Source organism: Littorina saxatilis, linkage group LG7, assembly GCF_037325665.1.
Source record: "Littorina saxatilis isolate snail1 linkage group LG7, US_GU_Lsax_2.0, whole genome shotgun sequence".
NCBI classification, from domain to species: Eukaryota; Metazoa; Mollusca; class Gastropoda; order Littorinimorpha; family Littorinidae; genus Littorina; species Littorina saxatilis.
This window is the reverse complement of record NC_090251.1, coordinates 33,625,913-33,653,494: the sequence shown is the minus strand read 5'-3', so window position 1 is coordinate 33,653,494 and position 27,582 is coordinate 33,625,913. Positions and strand designations below refer to the sequence as shown.

Here is a 27,582-nt window from a genome sequence, read left to right as displayed (position 1 = left end):
TCGCACATCTCGTCTCTACAATGCACTTTGAAAGTGGACTCTGGTCCAGCTGACAGCCTCCGACATTCGCAGCCAATCAAAAACTGCAGAGCGTCTGCGGCAGAGCAACTGACACGCCCCCTTGACGACAATTCCCCCCCCCCTCCCCTTTCCACCGTCCGTCCTACAAAATAAAAGCAAAACAAAGTTACTCTTTGTCAGATCATTATATTAGACAGGATCGCCAACTCCGCGCGTGTGCTAGGGCGGCAAGTTGCCGAAATAATTGTGCTGCCCAGTTCGTTTTGTTTACAGGCAAATCAAGAAAAACAAAAACAAGAGTGAGACATGTTTAGCATGAACATATATACGTATACTTTTTAAACGGGATATTCCGTTACATTTCTTCTGCTGGGGCAAAACATTTTAATATGCAATGTTTTGTAATGGTTTCCCAGTGAAAAGACGACGCAAGGGAGTTAACTACCGTAACCGCGATTGAATGCACAAACATTTTTTCCTTTTAATTAAATTATGTGTGGTTGCGTGCCAACGCACACAAAAACACCAGTCATAGATGAATGTCTTACTCTTCATATTTAATTTAACTTTTTAAGGTATATGTCATACATGCACCATATCTCGCGAAACGAACTGTGTTGTATATGTGTGTGTTTTTTGTTGTTGTTTTTTAAACACGCACGGTATCGAACAATATTCTCTAGCCCCTAATAGGCAAAGTACCTGTGGGACATGTCACATGAAGCACCATTTATTGATTGAGACTTCAGAGGCATGATTTGAACTATTAGGCCTAAAAAAATAAAAAAAATAGGTGTGGTTACGGTAACCCGACCTACCCTATTTTTAGGGGCCGACCCTATAACTTTTTATTACATTTGTAAAAAAAAGAAAAAAAAAGAAAATAAACGAGTGCAGAAAACGCAATGAAAGCGAAAGCGCTCGAGTCGCACACTTATTTCCCTGTCAAGTAGGTTTAATTTGTTCACATTAGAAAAAAAAAGTAAAAAAAAAAAAAATGATTTCCTACCTTCCTACCCTATTTTTTTTTGGCTTTGCTACCTTAACCACACCTATTTTTTGGGGGCCTTAGTTCAGAATCTTAGCAGTTCTCAGAAAATATCAGTTATCACATGCTTTACTGGGGATGGCCAAATCTCAGAATTTTACTTCGTCAGCTGGGCGGTCAAAATCAAGGGTCTGCCAAACCCGGCAAATGCAGTAGGCAGCCCAGAGACCCCTAAATACCTCTCCCAAAGATGGTACTTTTCGGCAAGATTTACAGTTTCAAGCTGTTAGGACAACTTCTTTGAACATGTGATTTTATAGAGTTTTTTGGGGGAAACTGAAAGGTAGCCTCGTCAGGGGACAACTATTCAAACCCATATCCTCATCATCTTGTTTCTCGATTGAGAATAATCATTTAATTTTATGGATGACTATTATTCATTTCCCTTGTTGGGGTGTACTTGCATGTACTGGTGGTTGATTACCCAAATGTTCTCTCAGTGATTGAGGCTTATATGAGGCTCAGTGATTATAAATGTCACTGTTTCTTTAACGGGTTTATTCCGTTCTTTTATGTGTACTAATGGTACAGGTAGATATGGGGAGTGGTGTAGTTGTTTGTTCAACCCATCTCATTATTTTGTTTCTCCACAAACAGATAATCATTTATGTATGATTTGTAGTGTACCTCATAAGATCTGAGTGTTATAATCACAGTAGCTTTGATAGTAGAGGCTGAGCGTTTCCAATGAAGGTAAACGTATTGTAGAGATCGGTAGTCAAAGCTGTTTTGCCTGTCGGTGATGAGAAGGTCATATATATTGCCCTTGGTTGGGCTGTTGCTCTCCTAATGTGAGGCAGATTAAGTTGAAGTACCTCTCAGTGATTGAGGATTTCGTTGTATGTGTACCTCACAAATTCTGAGGGTTTTGATCACAGTAGCTTTGATAGTAGGGGCTGAGCGTTCCCAATGAAGGTGAACGTATTGTAGAGATCGGTAGTCAAGGCTGTTTTGCCTGTCGGTGATGAGAAGATCGTATTGCCCTTGGTTGGGCTGTTGCTCTCTTAATGTGAGGCAGATTGAGTTGAAGCACCTCTCAGTAATTGAGGGTTTCGTTGTATGTGTACCTCACAAATTCGGAGGGTTTTGATCACAGTAGCTGTGATAGTGGGGACTGAGCGTTCCCACTGGCAAGTAGTTGACTCTGCGTGTTTAAGTAGATAGTTTCGTCAGAGTTGATCTGAGGTCTTATTGGCGGGTAACAGTTCCCGCTCATGGGTTGGCTGGTTCGTGTAATTAGGGGATAAGTGTGTGTCACTCAACGTCCCTGTGGTTGGGGGTGGCGTCAGCGATTGGTGTAGTGGGGCTCTTAGCCTTAGGCTTGGTGGGCGGAGTTATTGTGGGGGTGATTGTTGCCGGGGCGCGAAACTGGCGTTGCGGTTGGGTAACCATGTTACGTGTCAGTTCTTCCGTGTACTTAGTGTAATCAGTGTAAGATTAAAGTAAACTGCTCCCCGCACCCCCCAAGCCAGAGAACAAGTTAGTTAATTCCAAATTGTCCATCGGGCTTTCATTGTCATGATGCCGTCTTCGCTTTGAGTCAAGTTCAACCTGAACAGTTTTAGGACGTCCTCGTTTTCCAGTGAGAACCTTAATTTTGACAGACGGAATTGCTTCGAATCTCTTCGCGCGCGGCATTATCACGTCAAGCTTTTTTCATCACCGGAAATCGCGTCCGGTAATGATGGCGACGTAAATTCTTGATTGGAAATTAATAGTAAACGATCGATGAAACAAAAAACGGGATCCGAAAGACACAAAAACTCAAAAGATCAAAATGTAAACTGAATGTTTTGCTAGTTTGGCTTTATTTTCGATTTGGCTCCATTCACTGAGTTATCCGAACGGCGGCAGCGCGGCTACAGGGGCCTATCATCGCAAAGCAACCCGAAGACAGCTACACAGCCTGCTCAGAGTACGTTCTCCGAGTACAAAGTACCCTTCTCACACGGCTGTCCAGCCTGTATTCAAACATACTTTGTAACCGCTATGAGCGAAGTGCAATGGGTGAGTGTGTGAGTGTGTAAGTGTGTGTGTGTGTGTGTGTGTGTGTGTAGAGCGATTCAGACTAAACTACTGGACCGATCTTTATGAAATTTTACATGAGAGTTCCTGGGAATGATATCCCTGGACGTTTTTTTCATTTTTTCCATAAATACCTTTGATGACGTCATATCCGTTTTTTTGTAAAAGTTGCTGAAAAAAGCAGTGCGTTCAGTTTCATTCTGTGAGTTCGACAGCTTGACTCAATGTTGTTATTTCGCCTCACGCGACTTGTTTTCCCCTCTTTTTACATTTAGTCAAGTTTTGACTAAATGTTTTAACATAGAGGGGGAATCGAGACAAGGGTCGTGGTGTATGTGTGTGTATGTGTGTGTGTGTGTGTGTGTGTGTGTGTGTGTGTGTGTGTGTGTGTGTGTGTGTGTGTGTGTATGTAGAGCGATTCAGACTAAACTACTGGACCGATCTTTATGAAATTTTACATGAGACTTCCTGGGAATGATATCCCCGGACATGTTTTTCATTTGTTCGATAAATACCTTTGATGACGTCATATCCGGCTTTTTGTAAACGTTGAGGCGGCACTGTCATACCCTCATTTTTCAATCAAATTGATTGAAATTTTGGCAAAGCAATCTTCGACAAAGGCCGGACTTTGGTATTGCATTTCAGCTTGGTGGCTTAAAAACAAATGAATGAGTTTGGTCATTAAAAATCGGAAACTTGTAATTAAAATATTTTTTTATTAAACGATCCAAAATCAATTTCATCTTATTCTTCGTCATTTTCTGATTCCAAAAACATACACATGTGTTATATTTGGATTACAAACAAGCTCTGAAAATTACAAATATGAAAATTATGATTAAAAATAATTTTCCGAAATCGATTTAAAAACAATTTTATCTTATTCCTTGTCGGTCCCTGATTCCAAAAAACATATAGATGTGATGTGTTTGGATTACAAACAAACTCAGTAAGCTAAAAGGAATAGAGATACAGAAAAGCGTGTTATCCTGCTCAGCGCGACCACTACCGCACTATTCTGCATGGCTTGTCGATTTCACTGCCTTTGCCACGAGCGGTGGACTGACGAAACTACGAGTATGGTGGTCTTGGTGAAAAAAGCAGTGCGTTCAGTTTCATTCTGTGAGTTCGACAGCTTGACTAAATGTTGTTATTTCGCCTTACGCGACTTGTTTATTTTCCCTTGTCTTTCTCGTTCACGTTTTTTCCCTCTTCTGTCACAAAGACAAATAGGATCATCTTTTTTTTTGCGAGGGTTATTTCAAATAAACACCTTCGTACTTTGTTTGCATAGAGCCGTAGTCAAAACTTGGGTTAACAAAATAAAACAGAAACAGAAATTACGGATAGCCAACGGAACAAATAGTTATTGAGGATACAGTGCAAGAAAGACTCGAAGAGGAGGGAGGGGGGAACAGATAGAGGGTAGGGAAGGAGGTGTAAAGCCAGGGAGGGTAGCAGTGAGAGAGGGTGAGAGAGGGAGGAGGGAGAGACATAAAATGGGATAGAGGAGGGATCGTTAGAGAGGCAGAGAGAGGAAGATTGAGAGATAGAGAATAAGGGCAAGGCGGAGGGAGGAACGGGTGAGAAAAGCGGGCAAAGGATAGAGGAGAGGGCAACAGGGAGAGACGGGGAAGGGTAGAGAGAGAGAGAGAGAGAGAGAGAGAGAGAGAGAGAGAGAGAGAGAGAGAGAGAGAGCGGGGTAGAGGGAGACATGGGTGGAGAGAGAGAGAGAGAGACAGAGACAGAGATAGAGAGACAGAGAGAGAGAGAGAGAGAGTAAGAGAGAGTGAGAGAGCTTTGCATGCAGACAAGATTGCCAAACAAAGAACCTCAACTCCTGCAGCGCAAACGTAGATTAAAGGTTTAGCGATTGTTCCCCTTGTGCTGGACATTCTTCATTCTCCAGCAACTACTACTGCGGTCGATGAATAGCTGACAATCTTCCTCTCTCTGCCTCTCTAACGATCCCTCCTCTATCCCATTTTATGCCTCCCCCTCCTCCCTCTCTCACCCTCTCTCAATGCTCCCCTCCCTGGCTTTACACCTCCTTCACTACCCTCTGTTTCCCCCTCCCTCCTCTTAAGCTTCTTTCTTGCACTGTATCCTCAATAACCTGATGAGCCAATACTTTCTTGATATTAATTTATTAATGTTGGCACACTCTTTTAGGAAGTGTGTGTTTTCTGCACATATATTAACTTTATTATTACTATGAAAACACCTGATGAAAAGAAACAACAATAACAACAAAAACCGCTTCCAATATTTTCTTTTCGCTCAGACGTGCACTTACAAAACGATATCTTTATCCCTCAATGAATAATGATAATGACCCAGCAGTGAAAACATCCCAACTCGACAAGCAAACAAAACATCTTGTTTCATGTCGATGCCTTTCGTGTTTCTTTCAGTGGAAAATTGAATGATTCATCACACTTGAACAAATAATCAATGAAACGGTCAATATAACGGTAGTTCTACAACCCTCGTTAAAAAAATTTTTAAAAATCAATTTTTCCGATTTCCTAGGTCAACTTGTGTACAAACCTTTCTAGTGCCTTATTCCTCTTCGTGTGTACACGCAAGCACATGACCAAGTGCACACACAAAAGATCCTGTAATCCATGTCAGAGTTCGGTGGGTTAGAGAAACATGAAAATACCCAGTATGCTTCCCCCGAAAGCGGCGTATGGCTGCCTGAATGGCGGGGTTAAAAGGGTCATACACGTAAAAACCCACTCGTGCAAAAGCATGAGAGAACGTAGGAGTTTCAGCCCATGAACGAAGAAGAAGAAGAAGTTTTGGTTTCATTGGTCTTTCTTTCTGTTTGTAAAGGTCTGTACTTCTATATCTATATACGGCTTGTGTCTGTCTGTCTGTCTGTCTGTCTGTTTGTGTGTTCGCCATGCACGGCCAAAGTTCTCGGTGGATCTGCTTCAAATTTGGTGGGCATATTCAGGTAGACCCCGGACACAATTTGGTCTATGAAAATTTTCAACACGTGCTCTCAGCGCGCAGCGCTGAACCGATTTTGGTTTTTCTGTACATCCATTCCCAGTAACTCTTCCTTATCTTCTCCAGTGTTTTGCGCGTTTATCTCCCTTCCTTCGTACGGTGCGCCGGCTTCGGCCGGGTATTCGGCTCTACTTCTTCCCGGCGAAGCGGGTATTCATCTAGTTTAACATATATGGCGTGTTCTGTACGTCATCGCGTGGGTTTGCCCATTCATAAACCCTTGACACTCAACTTACAAAACCACACGTCGTGACGTAAGTTAATATCATATATAGCCCATGAACGAAGAAGAAGAACAAGATTAGCTCAGCCACTGTTGAACCAGTTTACTGCTCTTTGTAATTCCGTCCGTTGGTCCGCCCGTTGGTCCGCACTTTGGTCCGCCCGTTGTTCTGCCCACGCCATACAAATAAATTATGAACTCATGGTATTGGTTGTATAAAACTAGGTAGGCTACATATATATAATATTGATTTGAATAACAGGAAATACACCCCCAGCTAAAATACTCTACAAGGTCACCGATCGAGGTCACTGAAAAGTTTTCTTTCGCAGATCCTCTGCACTTTCGACATATCATCGATTGTAAAACAAAAGTATGCAATCAAACCTGGCCATTAAAAAAGTACACGCCCGCAAAAAGATAACTCGCTACTGATTTTGAATGGAATCTGTTTTGAGATGTCATTAAGTTGACGTTCTCGGCTGTCGTTCCTTCTGTCATTTTAACTATCGTTATTCAGTCACATCAAACACATGAAATTATACATTTGAAAAGATCCCAAATGTGCGACGCACTATTCCACGTTCCTGTTGGTTTACGATTGGGCATTTTTGTGTAGGACTCACCGTTAATCTCCGGTGAGAACGCTTTTTAAACGGACTTCTTTCTCTGTGGACTTTGAGGAAGTGACTCTCACTTTTTTGATCGCCTTGTTAACAGATTGCCGTGAACTGAATGCATGGTGAAATGGACTTGGTAGTGCTGATACAGCTTTCTCTTGCATTCTCTTTTGTACATTACATTTTCTGTCAGCACTAGCACTGCGAAAACGTGCAGCATTTTTGTTCTTTTCTCTCCATTTTTCGGTACACCGTTGTTGTTGTCGGCGGTTGCTTTTTTTTCGTTATTTTCTTCTCTTTTTTTTTCACTGCAGACATTTTTAGTCTGTAACGCCGCGTGCGTTAATGTGAAGACTTGGATACCATACCGGCAGTTTAAACACGAGCATACTGTCATGTTGCACATCAGACTTGCCAAAAAGCCGCCGATAAGTAACGTTAACATCACACACTACAAATGTGTTACACACAAAAATAACGATAGCTGTCGAGCAAACATAAACGCTTTCTGGTTCCATTAAAAGCAAAAAACCATTCTGACATCATTTACATTGTCAAATGCGTCATTAATGATATCAGTTTGTTTCTGCTTTACTCGTGCCCCAGGCGATTATCATCACAGGTTAAGAAAGTGATGGCGTGGAGTATTAGTGCTACACATGACTCGGTTTAACTTCATACAAAAGACAACATTAAAGGCAAAATGCATCTCCTTTTTTGTGCAGTTTTCCCTACTGACCTCTGTGTTTGCCTTAGTCAAAACATAAAAGATACTCTCAAAGAATTTGGTAAAAATCTAAGTTTACTGAATTCTTCAACAGATAAGCTCTTGGAATTTGCAAGTTCAAATATGCAGATGTAGTAAAGAAGGCGTCATTCAGTTGGCCATTTGTGTAGGTTACGCAACATCGTTATAATATCAACGCAATTGGAAGGAATATAGACCGCGGCGTTCGGTTGGTCGATTTTCAGAATAATCTCCGCGTTTGCGAACTCGTTTGTCGATTTGGTGACGTCTTCCCCGCCTTTAGTTTTGATTCTCGTGCATGTGTGAACAAAAAAGACGGGTTCGGGACGTTAAGTTTGTTTCAATAGCCGAGGCACTGACACTGCAGTGATATGCTGCAGGGTGTGTGTCCATTTTGACAGTGCTGTTGATTTCCGTTAGCTGTTTGGAGTGTAAGGTATACCGACGGCCATTTTGGAGGGTTGGTGACTGGACTGGGCACAGATTAAATTTGTAAGGCCCCCCAGGCCAGGGAGCGAGTACTATAGTGTTGCACATGAATATGCCTACGGGGCAGGGGTTGTGTGCGTGTGCTAGGGGGGCAGAGTGTATGGGTGAGGAAGGCAGGGGAACGCTGCTTCTCTCGCTGTCCGTCTGTCTGTCTGTACTGTCTGTCTGTCTGTCTGTCTGTCTCTCTCTCTCTCTCTCTCTCTCTCTCCCTCTATTTGTCCCTGCCTCTCTCTCTTCCCCCTCTCTCTCAATCACTTACTCACTCACTCTCTCTCACGCACTCTTTTCTCTCTCTCTCTCTCTTTCTCTCTCTCTCACTCACTCTCTCACTCACTCTCTCACTCTCTCTCTCTCTCTCTCTCTCTGTCTACCGCACCCCTACCCTCCCTCACTTACACCCCCCCCCCCTCCCATCCTCCCATCCTCCCTTGGTGGAATCACAAGCCACGTCTTACCGCTTCAAAGGTGTGTGAACAGCGACTGCGAAATGCTGCGGCGATCAGGCTGAAGAGCTCACAGCCAGCTAATTGAATTACCATCATCCTCCGTTGGAAAAGAAAATCATGTACAGGCCATTCTGCCATTTTAGGGCAAACGTGGTATGAATGATAAAACAAAAGAGCGTCACAATCACAACTACACAAGTAAAAGGCACAATGAATCCATCCAAGATCGGACCAGACGTTTACATGGGAGACCTTCCCGCTATTTGGACGCATCTAATATATATATATAAGAATGGGTTTCTGTCTGTGGTCGCCATACCACACTTATATCCCTTCTTATACACTACTCACAAAAAGTTAAGGATCACTATGAGAAAACAGGTGCTCAATAAAATCAGTTCGCCACTGTTATTTATTTCTCAGTCAAACCAAATTGTTATGAATTCTTATTCAGCTGTAAGTGGGCGATGTTGTGTTAGTGGGAAAAATTGCACGGGATTCTCTACTACTGAGCTTGGTAGCAAAAGAAAAAGCGGAAACTTGCGAAAAAGGACCTTGTTTTGGACCGTTCAGCCCGACCACATTGCACAAGCCACATGGAAAAACCATTATGCACGTGCAAGCACTGCTGTTTATGTGTGAGATGCTGTCACTTGCTTGGTTTTTTGAGAAGACATACCACCAGATTTAGGCATTATCTGACAATACCTCCACGACGAAAATTGAACGAGTTTGAGAGGGGACGAGCTGTTGCATGGTTCCAAGATGGTGTCCCCAAGCGAGAAGTGGCCAGGCGACTTCACGTGTCCATCTCGGTCATTGTCAGACTGATTCAACGTTTCACTGCCACTGGGAGGGTCCAGGAAAGACGCAGACCTGGGCGACCAAAGAAGACAACTCCACGTGAAGATCGTCTCATTGAACGACTAGCCTTGCAAACAAGAACAGCCTCTTCCAACATTATTCGAAGGCAGCTGAGGGTGGCTACTAACACCAACATCAGCCAGCAGACCACACGGAATCGCCTTCATGGGTTTAACCTCCGTTCTCGTCGCCCAGCTGTACGGCCACGTTTAACTCCAGCCCATAGGGCAGCACGCCGCGCCTTCTGCAGACGTCACGTGAGGTGGACACGTCAGCAATGGTCCCAGGTCCTGTTCAATGATGAATTACGCTTCACCCTGAACCACAACGACGACCGACTGAGGGTCTGGAGGCACCAAGGGAAACGCTACATTGACGCCACTGTCCAAGAAAAGGTGGCCTTTGGTGGAGGTTCTGTAATGGTCTGGGGGGCCTTCAGCCTTCACCACAGAACACCCTTGTTTCATGTACAGGGTAACCTGACTGGCCTCCGATACCGGGATGAGATCCTTCGACCGCTGGCTGTGCCTACACTGCAGCAGATGGGACCGCAGGCTGTCTACCAGGATGACAACGCTCGCCCCCACAGGGCAAGGGTGGTCAACGACTTCCTGCAGCAGTCTGGAGTCAACAGAATGGAGTGGCCAGCATGCAGTCCCGATCTCAACCCGATTGAGAACCTCTGGGATGAGTTGGATCGCAAAGTGAGGAGCAACCCAGCACCTCTACCAGATGCTGCAGGCTGAGTGGCAGGCGCTTCCACAGATGATCTTCACCACCCTGGTCAACTCTATGAGGACTCGCTGCGTCGAATGTCAGAACAGCCAGGGCGGTTACACGCATTACTGAACTTTTGGGAGCATCTGAATGCCATGTCTTGTGATTTCAACGACTATGTGAAATCAAATTTCGATACGTACACACTTTGATAAAATGTACAGACCAAACGATTGCTCGAAATTGAAGGAAATGTTGTATCGTTATCACTAAAGCATTGAATTAAACGTTTGCCAAATACCAACGCATTGGCTTTCTTATTTGGAAAGTTATGAATTTGTGTGCAAGTGATCCTTAACTTTTTGTGAGTAGCTTATATATTAGATTAGATTGAAAAAATGTTGGTCAAAAATGTTATGCAAAAACAAAAATTGTTGTGAATTTATGTTTTCTTCGATAATTGGGAAGAAAATGTGTGTTTATATAAAGTTGAAAGTCAAGATTGCATTTTTTTTAAGCATAGGAAGAAGGTTGCTGAATTTCCACCAGAAAAAAATAAATGAACACAAAGGCAAACACGGGAGAAGAATTGAAGCAGCCTGCAAGTAATTGAGGCCTAACAAATACAATGAATACATGAATACATTGAAATAATAATACAAAGTTTCCGGCGAGATGTGAACTCAGTGTGTCGGGAAAAGGTCGTAATCCCTAACCACGACACTACGCGATACGATATTCATTTGGAGAAGTGACGATGGAAAGTTGTATTATTTTATGATCGAGTTATTCAGCAGTCGTGCAAGCTCACCCGCTTCTCCGATTGACTCAAGCACGTTGGCTCGTTCTGTAACTGTCCAAATTGTCGGTTCTTGACCCACTCTGTTTCAAGCATTTTATTCTAATCAAACAAGAATTAATGTCACAGTTCATGTATATGTATGTACTATGCTCATTGTTTAAATTCTCATGTGATAAGTTGATTTTTTAGAAGTGAACTTATGTTCAAATATGCTTTGTGATTGTGTGTTTGTGTTATTAGAAATGCGATGTGGTGCCAAAAGACAAATGTCCATGTTTATGTAAAATGAAAATGGACATTAAAGTGTTCTTATCTTATCTTATCTTATGGTGTAAGGTAAGCGACCGTCTCAGTGTAGCCAAGTTACGACAGCTGCTCCATTGACGCATTTGACGTCTTCGATATTGTGTCTGAGGTCATTGGGGAATATACTTGTGAAAACAACAACAACTTGTAAAAACATCAACTATGCAGCAACTACTATTGCAAAATGCTCTCATAAATCGGACGAATAAATCGAGCAGTATACGTAGTCTTCCGACCCCTGGCTAGAGCTGTTTCGAAATTGTAGCACCGAGGAAGAATTTTCGGGACAAGATGAACAGCCGGTGTCATTAGGTACTCTCTTTCTTTTTTTTTTCTTTTTTTTTTTGGGGGGGGGGGGGGCACCCGGTTAAGAATATCTGCGTTAAATGGTGCTCTTCCTTATCTAAAACATTAAATTATGAAACACAAATGAATTCAACAAAATAATGTTAGAATACCGGCTTCATATTGAGCTATGAAAGGAAACAAGAACGCTTGCACAATGTTTTCTGCATATTTAATACTTTGTTTTGTCTTGCTTGTGGCAACTTTGTGTATAGTAAACAAAAACTTGTAAGTCCTTAGTTGTTGGTATAAATACCAATATCTACCTTGTAAGCACCAACCCCCCTATTGAATCAATTTTGATCAAAAGTAGGGGGTGGGCGTTTATTTGGTACTGTATTCTGTGTATGATTAGATTATCGTGAGAAGTAGCGTTATGTTGTCACTTCAGGACTCCCCAACGTGCCCGTCCCTGCGTCCTTAGCTATACGCACTTGAAGCCGAAATCACGTCCTAGAAATTCACGGAGGGGGTCCCGGGACGCATTAAACCTATAAAGAGCGGGTCCAGGGACACATTTAATTTCAGGTGTCGTGTGTCCGTTCATACTCTTTTCAGACTGCAAACGTCACTTTAGGTCAAAGTGCAAGCACACATTATGCCAATTTCACGCCGGAAAGAGATCAAAGGCTGAACTAGACGGTGCAAGTGGGACCCTCTAAAACTTGGCTTAGGGGGTCCATGGACCCTCTAAACATTAATCATGTGGGTTCTGGGACCCTCTAGGACGGGCGTCCGTGGGGAGCCCTGCACTTGGAATAAAAATGGTAATTGGACATAGTTATGTGCAAAAATTTCTATCCTCTTTCTCAGAGTGTTTCACACACGCGTTCGTGTGTGTGTCAGTGCCTTGCCAGAATTGAACCTGGAAAATAACCACACAAAAATCTCTTAGCGTCATGGTTTTTGAGCAAATGCACATATTTCAAAAATAGATTAGAACTGAAAATAATGACTCAGCATCTGCTCGAGTTTACTTACTTACTTACTTACTGACCGTTATGCCGCTTGGCATGTAGGGCAGCAACGAAGGCCCTCCACTCCTGTCTGTTCTGGGCAAGTCTCTGGATGGTACCCCACGTATGGTTCAGGGTCTTCGGTTCTCCTTCCACACCAGCATTTAAAGCGCGTGTGTGTAACAAAAATCATTTACAAAAATAAAATTGTAAGACATACTTTTGAGCTATAATGCTGCGTCGCCCAAAACAAATAACGGTTTTGGGTGTGACGAAAAAGAGAACAGGGTCGGAGTGCTATGTAAATTATGAGTAATTCTTCCAAATCCATTTAAAGAATATGAGACTACCAGACTGTTTCCGCATATTGAGCCAAATTTTTTGTTATGGTGAATCGATGTTGCAGTTCCGGAGCAAATGATCAAAATTGCTTTACCGAAGTCTAACTCAGAAGAAAACAAGTCGCGTAAGGCGAAAATACAATATTTAGTCAAGTAGCTGTCGAACTCACAGAATGAAACTGAACGCAATGCCATTTTTCAGCAAGACCGTATACTCGTAGTCGTAGCATCGTCAGTCCACCGCTCATGGCTAAGGCAGTGAAATTGACAAGAAGAGCGGGGTAGCAGTTGCGCTAAGAAGGATAGCACGCTTTTCTGTACCTCTCTTTGTTTTAACTTTCTGAGCGTGTTTTTAATGCAAACATATCATATCTATATGTTTTTGGAATCAGGAACCGACAAGGAATAAGATGAAAGTGTTTTTAAATTGATTTGGACAATTTAATTTTGATAATAATTTTTATATATTTAATTTTCCGAGCTTGTTTTTAATCCGAATATAACATATTTATATGTTTTTGGAATCAGAAAATGATGGAGAATAAGATAAACGTAAATTTGGATCGTTTTATAAATTTTTATTTTTTTTTACAATTTTCAGATTTTTAATGACCAAAGTCATTAATTAATTTTTAAGCCACCAAGCTGAAATGCAATACCGAAGTCCGGGCTTCGTCGAAGATTACTTGACCAAAATTTCAACCATTTTGGTTGAAAAATGAGGGCGTGACAGTGCCGCCTCAACTTTCACGAAAAGCCGGATATGACGTCATCAAAGACATTTATCAAAAAAATGAAAAAAACGTTCGGGGATTTCATACCCAGGAACTCTCATGTCAAATTTAATAAAGATCGGTCCAGTAGTTTAGTCTGAATCGCTCTACACACACACACACACACACACAGACACACACACACACGCACATACACCACGACCCTCGTTTCGATTCCCCCTCGATGTTAAAATATTTAGTCAAAACTTGACTAAATATAAACAAGTCGCGTAAGGCGAAAATACAATATTTAGTCAAGTAGCTGTCGAACTCACAGAATGAAACTGAACGCAACGCAACGCAGCAAGACCGTATACTCGTAGCATCGTCACTCCACCGCCCGTGGCAAAGGCAGTGCACGTGGAATGGACAAGAAGAGCGGGGTATTCGTTGCGCTGAGAAGGATAGCACGCTTTTCTGTACCTCTCTTCGTTTTAACTTTCTGAGCGTGTTTTTAATCCAAACATATCATATCTATATATTTTTGGAATCAGGAACCGACAAGGAATAAGATGAAAGTGTTTTTAAATTGATTTCGGGGAAAAAAATTTGATAATAATTTTTATATATTTAATTTTCAGAGCTTGTTTTTAATCCGAATATAACATATTTATATGTTTTTGGAATCGGCAAGTGATGGAGAATAAGATAAACGTAAATTTGGATCGTTTTATAAATTTTTTTTTTTTTTTACAATTTTCAGATTTTTAATGACCAAAGTCATTAATTAATTTTTAAGCCACCAAGCTGAAATGCAATACCGAACCCCGGGCTTCGTCGAAGAGTACTTGACGAAAATTTCAACCAATTTGGTTGAAAAATGAGGGCGTGACAGTGCCGCCTCAACTTTCACGAAAAGCCGGATATGACGTCATCAAAGACATTTATCAAAAAAATGAAAAAAACGTTCGGGGATTTCATACCCAGGAACTCTCATGTCAAATTTCATAAAGATCGGTTCAGTAGTTTAGTCTGAATCGCTCTACACACACACACAGACAGACAGACGCACATACACCATACCCTCGTTTCGATTCCCCCTCGATGTTAAAATATTTAGTCAAAACTTGACTAAATATAAAAAGAAAGAAAAAACACAACAAACACAAACACAAACAAAAGGAAAACAAGTCGCGTAAGGCGAAAATACAATATTTAGTCAAGTAGCTGCCATTTTTCAGCAAGACCGTATACTCGTAGCATCGTCAGTCCACCGCTCATGGCAAAGGCAGTGAAATTGACAAGAAGAGCGGGGTAGTAGTTGCGCTAAGAAGGATAGCACGCTTTTCTGTACCTCTCTTTGTTTTAACTTTCTGAGCGTGTTTTTAATCCAAACATATCATATCTATGTTTTTGGAATCAGGAACCGACAGGGAATAAGATGAAAGTGTTTTTAAATTGATTTCGACAATTTAATTTTGATAATAATTCTTATATATTTAATTTTCAGAGCTTGTTTTTAATCCGAATATAACATATTTATATGTTTTTCGAATCAGTAAATGATGGAGAATAAGATAAACGTAAATTTGGATCGTTTTATAAATTTTTATTTTTTTTTACAATTTTCAGATTTTTAATGACCAAAGTCATTAATTAATTTTTAAGCCACCAAGCTGAAATGCAATACCGAAGTCCGGGCTTCGTCGAAGATTACTTGACCAAAATTTGAACCAATTTGGTTGAAAAATGAGGGCGTGACAGTGCCGCCTCAATTTTCACGAAAAGCCGGATATGACGTCATTAAAGACATTTATCAAAAAAATGAAAAAAACGTTCCGGGATTTCATACCCAGGAACTCTCATGTCAAATTTCATAAAGATCGGTCCAGTAGTTTAGTCTGAATCGCTCTACACACACACACACACAGACACACACACACACGCACATACACCACGACCCTCGTTTCGATTCCCCCTCGATGTTAAAATATTTAGTCAAAACTTGACTAAATATAATGACGAAAATAGGCCTATGAATGAAAAAGATTCAAACTTTTTTTTTTTATATAATTTAACGGATTTACCAGGGACATCAAAATAGTTCTCCGCGCAAGTTTCTTTTTTAGTATCTTCCAGCCTGCCCTATAATGTAGCCGTGTGTTATCCGCTTCGGCAAGGAAAACAACAGTCAAGGCCGCCCATTTTTCATTCCGCACGGGTGTTGGGCTACAACGTGACTCCGAATATCAAGCACCAAAGTCATAGCGACAACGGACTTTTCTCATCACGAACAAATGGGAAAACGTTGACCGTACAAAATTGTCGCTCAAGCGAGAGCACTCTCAAATCAGAGACTACAATGACGTGATTTGCAGCCGTTGCCTGAAGTCCGGGTTAGGTTGTTTCCCCCTATGGGCCTAGGTTGCCGAGAAAAAAATGGCGTCAGAGTGTGTGTGTGTGTGTGTGTGTGTGTGTGTGTGTGTGTGTGTGTGTGTGTGTGTGTGTGTGTGTGTGTGTGTGTGTGTGTGTGTGTGTGTGTGTGTGTGTGTGTGTGTGTGTGTGTAAGCGTGCTTGCGTGTGTGTGAGTGGGTGTGTTTTATTACCTCCTTTCGCTTAAATCCCGCTAGGAATGTTGTGAAGACATCAATCGTGGAACATACAAGAAGTTCAGGGGTTGGGCAATGCCACCCCTTAATGCTCATCTTAGTCTGCTATTCAAAATTGGATTTTCGGCTTTTCCTGCCTACGCATGCCATATGATATGTTTATAGTTACTCAAACCATACACCATTTGCCTCTTACATGCCCCTTTGCATGTCGCCATTTTGTTTTTGAGGCCATTTGGGGACGCTCTGTGTGAAGTCATTTTATGGCACGGGAAGGTTGACTAATATGGACCACTTTGGGAAGAAGTTTCATTTTGTGTTTGGTAGTCCTTCTCTCTTTTGTGGACCGTTAGGGCTTACGGCATAGGTCTATGAAATGCACCTAAGCTGATGGCTGTGTTCCTAGCGTGTGTTAAAGATGGTATGCAGCCAGTTATAAGCTGATACCCGGTGCGGTCTATGAAACGCACGCCAGCTGATGGCTCTGTTCCTTGCGTGTGTTAAAGATGGAATGCAGCCAGTTATAAGCTGATACCCGGTGCGATCTATGAAACGCACCCCAGCTGATGGCCCTGTTCCCTGCGTGTGTTAAAGATGGTATGCAGCCAGTTATAAGCTGATACCCGTGCGATCTATAAAACGCACCCCAGCTGATGGCTCTGTTCCCTGCGTGTGTTAAAGATGGTATGCAGCCAGTTATAAGCTGATACCCGGTGCGATCTATGAAACGCACCCCAGCTGATGGCTCTGTTCCCTGCGTGTGTTAAAGATGGTATGCAGCCAGTTATAAGCTGATACCCGGTGCGGTCTATGAAACGCACGCCAGCTGATGGCTCTGTTCCTTGCGTGTGTTAAAGATGGAATGCAGCCAGTTATAAGCTGATACCCGGTGCGATCGATGAAACGCACCCCAGCTGATGGCCCTGTTCCCTGCGTGTGTTAAAGATGGTTGTCATGAAGTGGAATATGCGAATAAAGAAGTTATTTTTATTACTATGTGCTCTGCCCTATCTAGTTAAACTGACTCTTTCACTCTGTGCACTACACACTTCGCACACATAATCTGGGAGGATACAGACTTATTATTTCCTCACAAATAACAATACAATTCTTCACATCAATACAGCAATACCAATCACCTCTCACGAACGCACAGTTCACACAGTGATACTGCAATCACTCAATACATGTGAGTACATAGTATAACAATCTTTCTTAACCATACTATCTCAATATTAGGTTATTCCACAAGATAGGATGTTGACAGACACTCACGAGTTCGTAGTTCTCACTTCATGCCGTCCTTTACACACTCTTGTGCCACTGTAATCCATGCAGATACCGTTTTCCATATCTCACGTTCCTCCCCGAGAAACACTACTTCGCCCTTAGCGAAAAGTACCGGTTCGTCTCAACGTCCAGTGTTGATGGGGACTCCACCGTCCATCCACCTTCGCCGATGTGACTTCTTGTCCTGACATCGTCACGAACTCTCCAGTGTGGGTTCCAACCCCCGGACACCGTCATGGAAACTCCTAAAGAATTAACCCAAGTCTTAATATAACATTCTCTTAAACCATCTCTTCTTTCTAAACAGTCGTGTATCATCTCTCTCGTTCATTCTTCCCTTTCTCTCCCTCTTGGATATATTTACTAAATACCTAACGTAATCCAAACATAATAATGATCACACTCTCATTCTCAATTCTCCATTCACAACTAAACATTACACACGTACTTCTGACATCATTCCATGTATGTCATTCCGTCCACAATCAATATCCAAGCTATACTTAACCCATGGATCACTTAATCCATTAATGACACTACCATACATAGCATCAACATCTTAACATAACATAAATGCGTAACAACATTTATGTTCAAGAAATTACCCAACAAAAACGTAATACAATCTCAACGAGAATCCTCTTAAAAACTTCACACTAGAATTTAGTGCACTTTGCATACACTAACATTTACATTCCAGCTATGTATTCAAGCTTCAATATTATACAACATAATAACTCATTTACCTTAAGAGACCCGTCTCAAGAAGGAGTTCTTGTTCCCAGAACAAGACGACAAGCGAAAACCAACCTCCTTGGTTGCTTAGTTTGATTTGCTGTGACTCTCAGTCTCAAACCAGCTATATCTTTCAAACTCGTAAACACAATTCTGTTAAGCCAGGGCTATTTCCTCGTGAATCACACGAAACCCGTGATATCGCTTCTAACCTGTCTACGCATCAACAATCCATTCTTTAGGGAGGTTAAAATCACGACGTATTTACAGAGCTCAACCTATCTCCAACTATCTTACTCACATCTGTGTGACAATGGTATGCAGCCAGTTATAAGCTGATACCCGGTGCGATCTATGAAACGCACCCCAGCTGATGGCCCTGTTCCCTGCGTGTGTTAAAGATGGTATGCAGCCAGTTATAAGCTGATACCCGGTTTAGTCTATGACACGGGGGGCCCGGTTAGCTCAGTTGGTAGGGCACTGGTTTTGTAATCCTGAGGTCGCAGGTTCGACTACGGGCCGGGACGGACACGGGTCAACTTTATGTGTAGACTTTGAGACGGTAGCCATGTTCAACCCCCGTGTTCAAGATCTCGGTCATTCTGCCATAAGTGCAGATTGCTGACACCGACTAAACGCGCATACATTTGTATACCTCAAAAGCCGTGAAGCTTATCATATAACCCATATGTAGTCCTTAAGCGGCGAAATACGTATTTAGCGTGTAGGACATGAAGCATTCTCTATTTCTTTTTTTCTATGACACGCACCCCAGCTGATGGCTTTGTTCCTTGCGTGTGTTTCAGATGGTGTGCAGCAAGTTATAAGTTGATACCCGTTGCGGTCTATGCAACGCACCCCAGCTGATGGCTCTGTTCATTGCGTGTGTTTCAGATGGTGTGCAGCAAGTTATAAGTTGATACCCGTTGCGGTCTATGCAACGCACCCCAGCTGATGGCTCTGTTCATTGCGTGTGTTTCAGATGGTGTGCAGCAAGTTATAAGTTGATACCCGTTGCGGTCTATGCAACGCACCCCAGCTGATGGCTCTGTTCCTTGCGTGTGTTTCAGATGGTGTGCAGCAAGTTATAAGTTGATACCCGTTGCGGTCTATGCAACGCACCCCATCTGATGGCTCTGTTCCTTGCGTGTGTTTCAGATGGTGTGCAGCCAGTCTCTGAAGAAGGGCCTGAGGACGGTGGTGGGCGTGTCCTTGTGTCTTCTCGTCGTGTCCGCCTCTCCCATGTCCCGCTCGGTGCTGGGGGAAGAGGACCCCTCCTCAGATCTCTACTCATCGCCACAGGCTATCGGCCTCGTTCACTTTCTTCGCTCAGCGGTAGCCAACAGCGTCATGAGGGAGTCGTCAAACCCAGGTATGACGACCGAGATGGTGCACGTGCGTGGACGATTATGCTGACTTTTAAAAACACTGTCCCAAAATAAACGATGTTCGGGTTTGTATGGGCTGAGGAAGGGTTGTATTTCTTTCAGGGGAGGCAACCTCAGCTATTTAGTCTATAGCTCAGTGGGACTAACAGATGATTCGCCCTTTAGAGATGCGGTGATTTGTGAGCTTTGATCTGCGTGTTTTTCAAAGAACGACTGTTTGCGCTTGATGTATGCTTAATGAAAAAAACATTGGAGAAAAATGTAGATTAAAGCTAATTTATTGCAACACAAAGGGCACCCCTCCCCTGCTCTTACATATGCTTGCGTATACACACGTGTAGTGCATTATCCCCCTTTGCGTGTCAGCCAATAAAAGCAGAAGTAGAAGAAGTACTTACACCGGAGCTAACATCCCGAAGTTAAATGAGCAAAACAATACACACTTTGCGGAGGCTGTTTATTGTTTTGCAGTATGTGTCCAAATGGAAATACTTCGAAAAGACCGGGAAAGATGTGGTGATTGATATCTTAAAACACATGAGAAGGACCGTTTGTGTACATTTCAATTTTCGTGTGGAAAATAGAGTGCTTGTGTTATGATTCATGTATACAAATAACTATGCTTCTCTGTTTCAGAGTTGAACCTTTCTGCATTCGAAAATATGCGCGCAAGTAAGAGAGGCTTTGGTAAGTAAATTGATGGTTGATACAAACTGTACGGGTTTTGACTCCCCTGAGTAATAACCAGGAGTGTCTTAGGAATGATCAGTAATAGGCCGGCCGTCCAAAGACAAAAACACTTAACGTTTGGGTAATCTCTAATGTTTCTGAAGCTACAGCTTTGAAACTTTGCACACTTCTATGGTTTGATGATCTCCCGACAAGACCTCAGTTTAGTTGACCTGGTCGGCCCGACAGCCTTACAGTAACACTGCTAATTCCCAATTATAAGGGGGGTTATAATTAATGATAATTATAAGACATCCTGTTTAGTTATATTTTTAGTCGCAAACACAGAAGTTGTTGGCCTCAGGCGGAGATAGTCCAGCTTGTTGTGTTCGTTTTAGAACGGCTATATCACTCACAAATAATCTGTTTGCGCTACCTCTGTCCTCCGAATATCAAGCACGTGTACCATCCATGTCAGAGTTCGGTGGGTTATAGAAACACGACCATACCCAGCATACTTCCCCCGAAAGCGGCGTATGGCTGCCTGCATGACGGGGTAAAAACGGTCATACACGTAAACATCCACTCGTGCAAAAACATGAGTGAACGTGCGAGTTTCAGCCCATGAACGAAGAAGAAGAAGAAGAAGAGCTTAAATCCTTCCCAACGGCAAATTTGTTTACAAAAGTGTTACCGACAAATAACACCAAACGTAAGGCTTTCTGTTTTCTTTATGTGCAATGGATTTGAGCTCATTGATTTGATTGATAGCTGAATCTGCTTGTTAACATGAGCTGTTCGAAATGTCGTCTGCTATAGCTGGACCTGTGTGTATTTTCAGCTAGCCTAGTGTCATCAAAATGGAAATATCCACTTTTAAAGTTAGAGACACAAAAAGAAGAAGAAGACGAACATAAATTGAAGACACAGTAAAGATCAAGGGAGGAGAAGAAGGTGTGATCGTAATGTTTATGCAACTGCAAGCAAAGTTATGCCTACGAACGTTAGATATATCCAATATTAGGTGTTCAAACTCAAGACCGGGTCAAAGTCGACAGCGATACATGTGCCGCGCTCCCCAGACAGAAAACTTACAGGATTAACGTCTACGACAGGCGAACTATCGAAGTTAGGCTCACCTTCAACATTATCTTGTCAAGACGACTGACTAATTAGGCAATCCAAATGTGAAATTCAAAACAGAACAGCTGAAATAACCACAATATCTATAGCTCTCGTCATGATCAATTTTCAAACACCGACTGACTGACACTGCAAAATGACCAAACCGGCGCGGCCCGAACTGATGTCGTGCACTGCCGTCATCGTGCCGCATTCTGGAGAGGGAAAAAAACTGTCATACCGAGTCAGCAGGGATGGCCAAATCTCAAAATTGGCGAGTTACTTCAAGAAAGTCACTAGCCCGTCAGAAATGTCTTTGACCCGGTACATACCACAGTTAACCTGCAGTGTATATAATGGCTTGCAAACTCGATATTAAAACCAAAAGTGTTACATTTAACCAGCATTGTCATTGGCCAGCCGGGCGAGTTGCCAGGCGGTTTCTACTAGCCCGGCGGATGTTTTAATGGCCCCTGGCGATCGGGCGAACGATTTGGCAATCCCTGGTCAGGTATAACGAAAGCCGAAGATAAACATACACAAAGCTATTTTAATTTGACTTTCAAAATGTAAAAACAAATGTCATACCTTGTCATAAGCAATGACTGAATGTAAAATACACGAGTTGAATGACGCCGTTCATCTTACAGACAACTAGCTTTGAGCATGAAATCGGTGACAAGACTTTTGTCCTCGTCCGCGGAAGCTTTAGGCAAGCAGAAAACAGGCACCAGCAGGTTTGAGTTGAAAAAGTTAGTTGTTTATTTTTTTATGAAAATGTCGGAAAATGGGATAAAAAGTATACACACTTCGTCCTGGATAGCTAGCATATTTTCCCTCGGTAGATGTTCAGGTATAACCTCGCCAGAGGCTCGGGAATACCTGGAAATCGACCCTCGGGAAGATGGGCGCGGTGGCCTAGCGTATAAAACGCCAGCCTCCCAAGCGGAAGGTTGTGGGTTCGAATCCCGACTGCGCCGGGTGGGTTAATGGTGGGTATGTTTCCGATATCCCTGGTCAACTTATGTACAGACCCGCTACAAGTCCTAGTGACTTATCTCCCGTCGGGTGTACGCGCAAGCGAAAGATCAAGTGCGCATCCATGTCCGATTTCGGTTGGTCGTAGAAACACAAAATTACCCAGCATGCTTCCTCCGAAAGCGGCGTATGGCTGCCAAAATGGCGGGGTAAAAACGGTCATACACGTAAAAGCCCCCTCGCGCAAATAATAACTTTAAACAAACTGAAAACGCTAGTGTACGTGAGAATTTCAGCCCATGAAAGCTAGCTTTCAAGGACTCGTAGGTGTGTAACCTATATTTCTTACCCTCTCAGTTGGTAAATTCCAGTGTAGCGTTAAGCTAAAAAGTGATGATCTTTCATAGAGACCTCATTTAAACTCGGAGAAAGGACTGTGCTCTTAGTTATTTGCGATTCGAAACATTCATCGAGCTTCGACAGATTGACTGTGCAGAGTGTTGCCCCTTGAATTGACTCCAAAGCCACGGTTAGCACATTTTCAAAGTAAATGTGGAATGTTTCTCGTGTTGTATCTTCACTCATCGGGGAGACTGGTACTATATATGAACCGTAAGAATGCTGTGAACCCTACAGGTATTATGTCCCCATCGTTTGTTTGTTCACATTATTTTGCCCAACATGTAAACGTTAATTTGCTGCGGGGTTTATGTCGTCTGCTAGGCGGCTAGGGCAATCGAACCACTGCACTGCAGTCTCATTTCAAAAACAACAATTGCTCGTCTGCACGCATGAGGCAGTCTGGTAATACATTTTATACATGGTAAGAACGTTCTTAACCCTACACGTTTTCGATTCCGATTGTTGTTGCCTTGAAATAATAATTCGGAAACCATTCATTTACTGAACTGATGCAGTCGTATTTCAGTGTAGTCTACTATAACAGAGTCGACTTCCAAATGCTGGTCTAGCTGGTACGTTATCGGAATAACACTTGTGTTTTCTGTTTGCCGCTGGGAATTTTATACTAACTCATCATTTAGTAATGTGGTTAATAAGCTACATGACACAAACACGGCATATGAGAAGAATCTTTGCAAGTAAAACAATAAGAGACCATTAATTTTGTGGAAGAGATACAGCCGCTTCTATTTTTAGATCAGTGGGCTTAACTGTGGCACAGGCGCCTGCGATCTGTCAGGAAAAAAAACTTCTGCTTTGAGCCGCAGGAAATGTATGGTTATTTTTTGGTAAAGTGGAGAATATAAGCTACATGTCATTAATTATTTCTGAGGATGAGAGTACAGTCTCGCTTTGGCAAAGGGCGTAAGAATACGCTCTGTGGAAAAGTTAGCGCACTCCAAGAGTGCGCTAACAGATTTAAGCGCATCGCCATTAGCCAATCAACTGGTTCACATCAGGCATGTGACACCAGTACTTACTGACAATTCAGGTTATTTTGCTTATTCGGCTCACCATCTCATATATGGCCAGGCTTTTACATAAAACAAAACTATCCCTCCACTTTGTCACATACCACAAATCAACACCTTGAGTGCTGTGCTTGGTTTGGAATTTGTTTATGAATGAATTACTTAAAAAGGCACGAGTGGCTTGTACGTAATATGTGACCCTCCACCACGAAATGAGTCGCATGTCACCTCGCGCGGTTCTGCGCTAGGCTTAGTATAAGTCCGGGGAGTGTCTGGTAACAGTGTGAGGGTCACCTTAGTCACAGGCTTATAACTCAAACAGTTTTCGCTCTTTTCTAAAACGGGTTTCACCACTGGATAGAGCATAAAAAACTCTGTAGGAAAATGTAAAAATATGAAAATCATGCAAAGGTGACATGCGACTCATTTCGTGGTGGAGGGTCACATATATTTAACAACAAATCTCCACTGTGCACAGCGAGCACACAGGCTGTGTAATTTCGGGATATGACCAAGTGGAGGGAGAGCCTTATTCATGTAAAAGCCTGGCCAGATGCGAGATGGGGATCGAAGCTAGTTACACGAGATGTAGTGTGGTAATGTAGCTGCCCCTCATTACGCCGCCTTTAAATGGCGGTGTGTAGGAATCGGTCTCTCCGTGTGTCTGTCTGTTTGTTTAATTGTTTGTGTGTCTTCGGATTAGACTTGTATCTTTTCTCATTGGTTTTCATCTTGCTGTCCGTCCACAGGGATTGCTGGACTGGACAACGTGGACATGATCACCAGCACTCTGGACAGGTCAAGGTCGCGGTCTCGTTCTCGCTCTCGCCAGGGTCAGCGCATGTCCTCGGGCCTGACTTTGAACCAGCTGCGTGACCTCATGAAGATCGCCGGCTGAGCTGCACGCTGCGCACGCGTGTGAATCACATGACCTGTTCCAGTTCTTGTGGAAGCAGTTTGAACGATACGAATACTGAAAGACCTAACTAAAAAGAACAGAAAAAAGATACCCAATACAAAGTGAGGAGCGTACATGGCGAAAACTTGCAACCCCTGGTGTGACGTCTTCGTTTTGCTCTCACGCCCTTGATGGTGTCATGCTTCTTGATGTTCTTTTTGTCTGAAAATTGTGACCTTGTTGAAATCCTTTAATGTTCGAAGGCCGTATAATTCGTTATCAGAACAAAACAACAGGTTCATCGTAGATCGAAGGAAAAAACATAAGGAAAAAAAACAACGCTCTCACGCACGCACGCTCGCGCACGCACAAACAAACAAACAAACAAACACACAAGGACACACACACACACACACACACACACACACACACACACACACACACACACACACACACACACACACACACACATGTACACACACACGAACACTGTGCTTGCAAGTAGAATCACATAGTATTTCCCACAGTGTTCACAACTGGTTGCACAAAGTGTTCAAAAGTGGAACACTTCAATTTACAGTGTGCATGTCTATAACTACGGTGCACACCTCTACGCGTATTTGCGCGTGCGTGTGTGTGTTTGTGTGTGTGTGGGTGTGTGTGGGTGTGTGTGTGATTTCGTGTAGGAGTTGGGAAAGGGGGTATCTGTAGGGATATCATAATCATCTCCTGTGTCCAGATAAGTGATAGGTCATAGAGAGCCCTTGGAATGAAAAGAGAGAAATATCGCTTCTTTCTCTCTTTCTTCATCTCACGTTCGCCAGTGTAAGTTCAGCCAAGCTGTTCTACAGGAAGTATGCCACCGTTTTGTGTTCAAATTACAATCAAATGCCTGTCGAAAACATTTTCAAAAGTTTTGAAAATTGCGCCGTTTATAACTTTCAAACTTTTGCAACGCAGGACATAAATTGTCATTTCCCAAAACAAATAAAACATTCCATGGATTCATGTCAGTAACGAACATTCTTAGTCAGATACTTTGCAAAACGAAAAGGGAATAAAAAATCTGCTATAATATTGAGAGAAAAATGCACATATTTGTGAATTGAATGTCCTACGCCTTTCAGTTTTGTCTGTGTGGTATACTATATTAAAATACCCCTACACAGCCACAACAACTAATACAGATTGGGCGTGAGAAGGGGGAGGAGGGGGGGTATCACAGTCTCGATACCAAAAAAACCCACCACTTATTCATGTGTCCATTAATCTAATGCCACTAGCTTGTCTACGTCATAAAATTGAAATAGTCCTATAAATAAAAATAATTCGGTGAGGCTAAAAAATATTTGCCAACAAATCACAAAATGGTTGCCTTGGATGCATCTCGCGAACAGTCCTATAAATAAACAAATATAATTGGGTAATCTTGTTTCACACCTTGGACTGAAAGACACATTGTGAAAAAGAATATACTACCATGTCTTTGTTTTCTCTCAGCTGGAACAATCACCATCGACTTCGTTTCCAGTTCTGTCCCTTTCTTTGTTAACCTCTTTGTTCAATGATCCTTCGTTCTGTCAAGTCTCCCATCCCTCTCCTTCTCTATCTTTCATTGGCACACACATACACACACACACACACACACACACACACACACTGACACAGAGAGAGAGAGACACACACACACACACACTGACACAGAGACACACACATACACACACACACACTGACACACACACACACACACACACACACACACACACACACATACACACACACACACACACACACACACACATACACACACACGTACGTCCACGCAATGTAGAGTCATGCCCACCTTCAACAATATATTATTTTTAATCCTAACATCCTCTAATTCAATTTCTCAGGTGTCTTTATAGCTTCCACAGTTGTGCGAATCTATCAAATTTCGCCCGCGGTGCAGTTTCCGAGAAAGTATACCTTTATTAAAGTTGTTTGTCCAGAACATCGGTGTGATCGAGCGATTTCCTGTTGTTGTTCTTTTCCAACATTATTTGTTACTGGACATCAGAATTCAATCTATGACTTCGATACTGATGTTGTAGACTTTTTTATGACACCATCAAGGGTCTTGCATAACATTGATGCCAGCTGGAGTGTTGAAATCAGGGTGAATGTATTTTTGTGATCTGAGTAAAATTAAATAAAAACGTGGAAGGAAAACTCTGGTTTTATGTTTTGTTTCTTACAGAAGCGGAGAAGGGATAAAAGATAGAGAGATTGTGTGTGCGTCTGTGTGTGTGCGTGCTTTGTGTGTGTAAGTGTGTGTGTGTGTGTATGTGTATGTCAGTGTCTGTGTCTGTGTGCGTGTGTGTGTGTGTGTGTGTGTCTAATGTATGTGTCAAACTGTCAAAAGGACTGCTCACGTGTGTACAGTAGCCTTCACTAGATATGTACATACACTGGGCACACGGAAATGCTGGTGAAACGGGGTCGGCCCGCTATTGCGCGGGCCGCTATTGCGCGGGGCCGCTATTGCGCGAATCTTTAGGGTTAGGGTTAGGGTTAGGGTTAGGGTTAGATTCGCGCAATAGCGGCCCAGCCCCGATGAAACGATGGTCTATATTAATATCAGTCATCTGAAATGAACAAGACGACACACATACAAACATTCGCACACACTCCCGACTTTGAATCTACTTCTTACATGAAAGGGTTTCTCGTGAAACACACACACACACACACACACACACACACACACACACACAGCATACACATACACACTTA

At 42.6% G+C, this 27,582-nt stretch overlaps 1 protein-coding gene across 1 annotated transcript in view; it reads left to right on the top strand.

Moving 5' to 3' along the window:
• The window catches only part of LOC138971236 (uncharacterized), a 74,625-nt gene extending 48,823 nt beyond the window's left edge, over nt 1–25,802 (top strand). Inside the window, exons 2-4 of the mRNA XM_070343927.1 lie at nt 19,478–19,691; nt 20,344–20,394; nt 24,659–25,802. Of these exons, the coding sequence (XP_070200028.1) occupies nt 19,478–19,691; nt 20,344–20,394; nt 24,659–24,807 (414 nt within the window). The 3' untranslated portion in view covers nt 24,808–25,802. The remainder of the gene's footprint in view (nt 1–19,477; nt 19,692–20,343; nt 20,395–24,658) is intronic.
• The last annotated feature ends 1,780 nt before the right edge of the window (nt 25,803–27,582 follow it).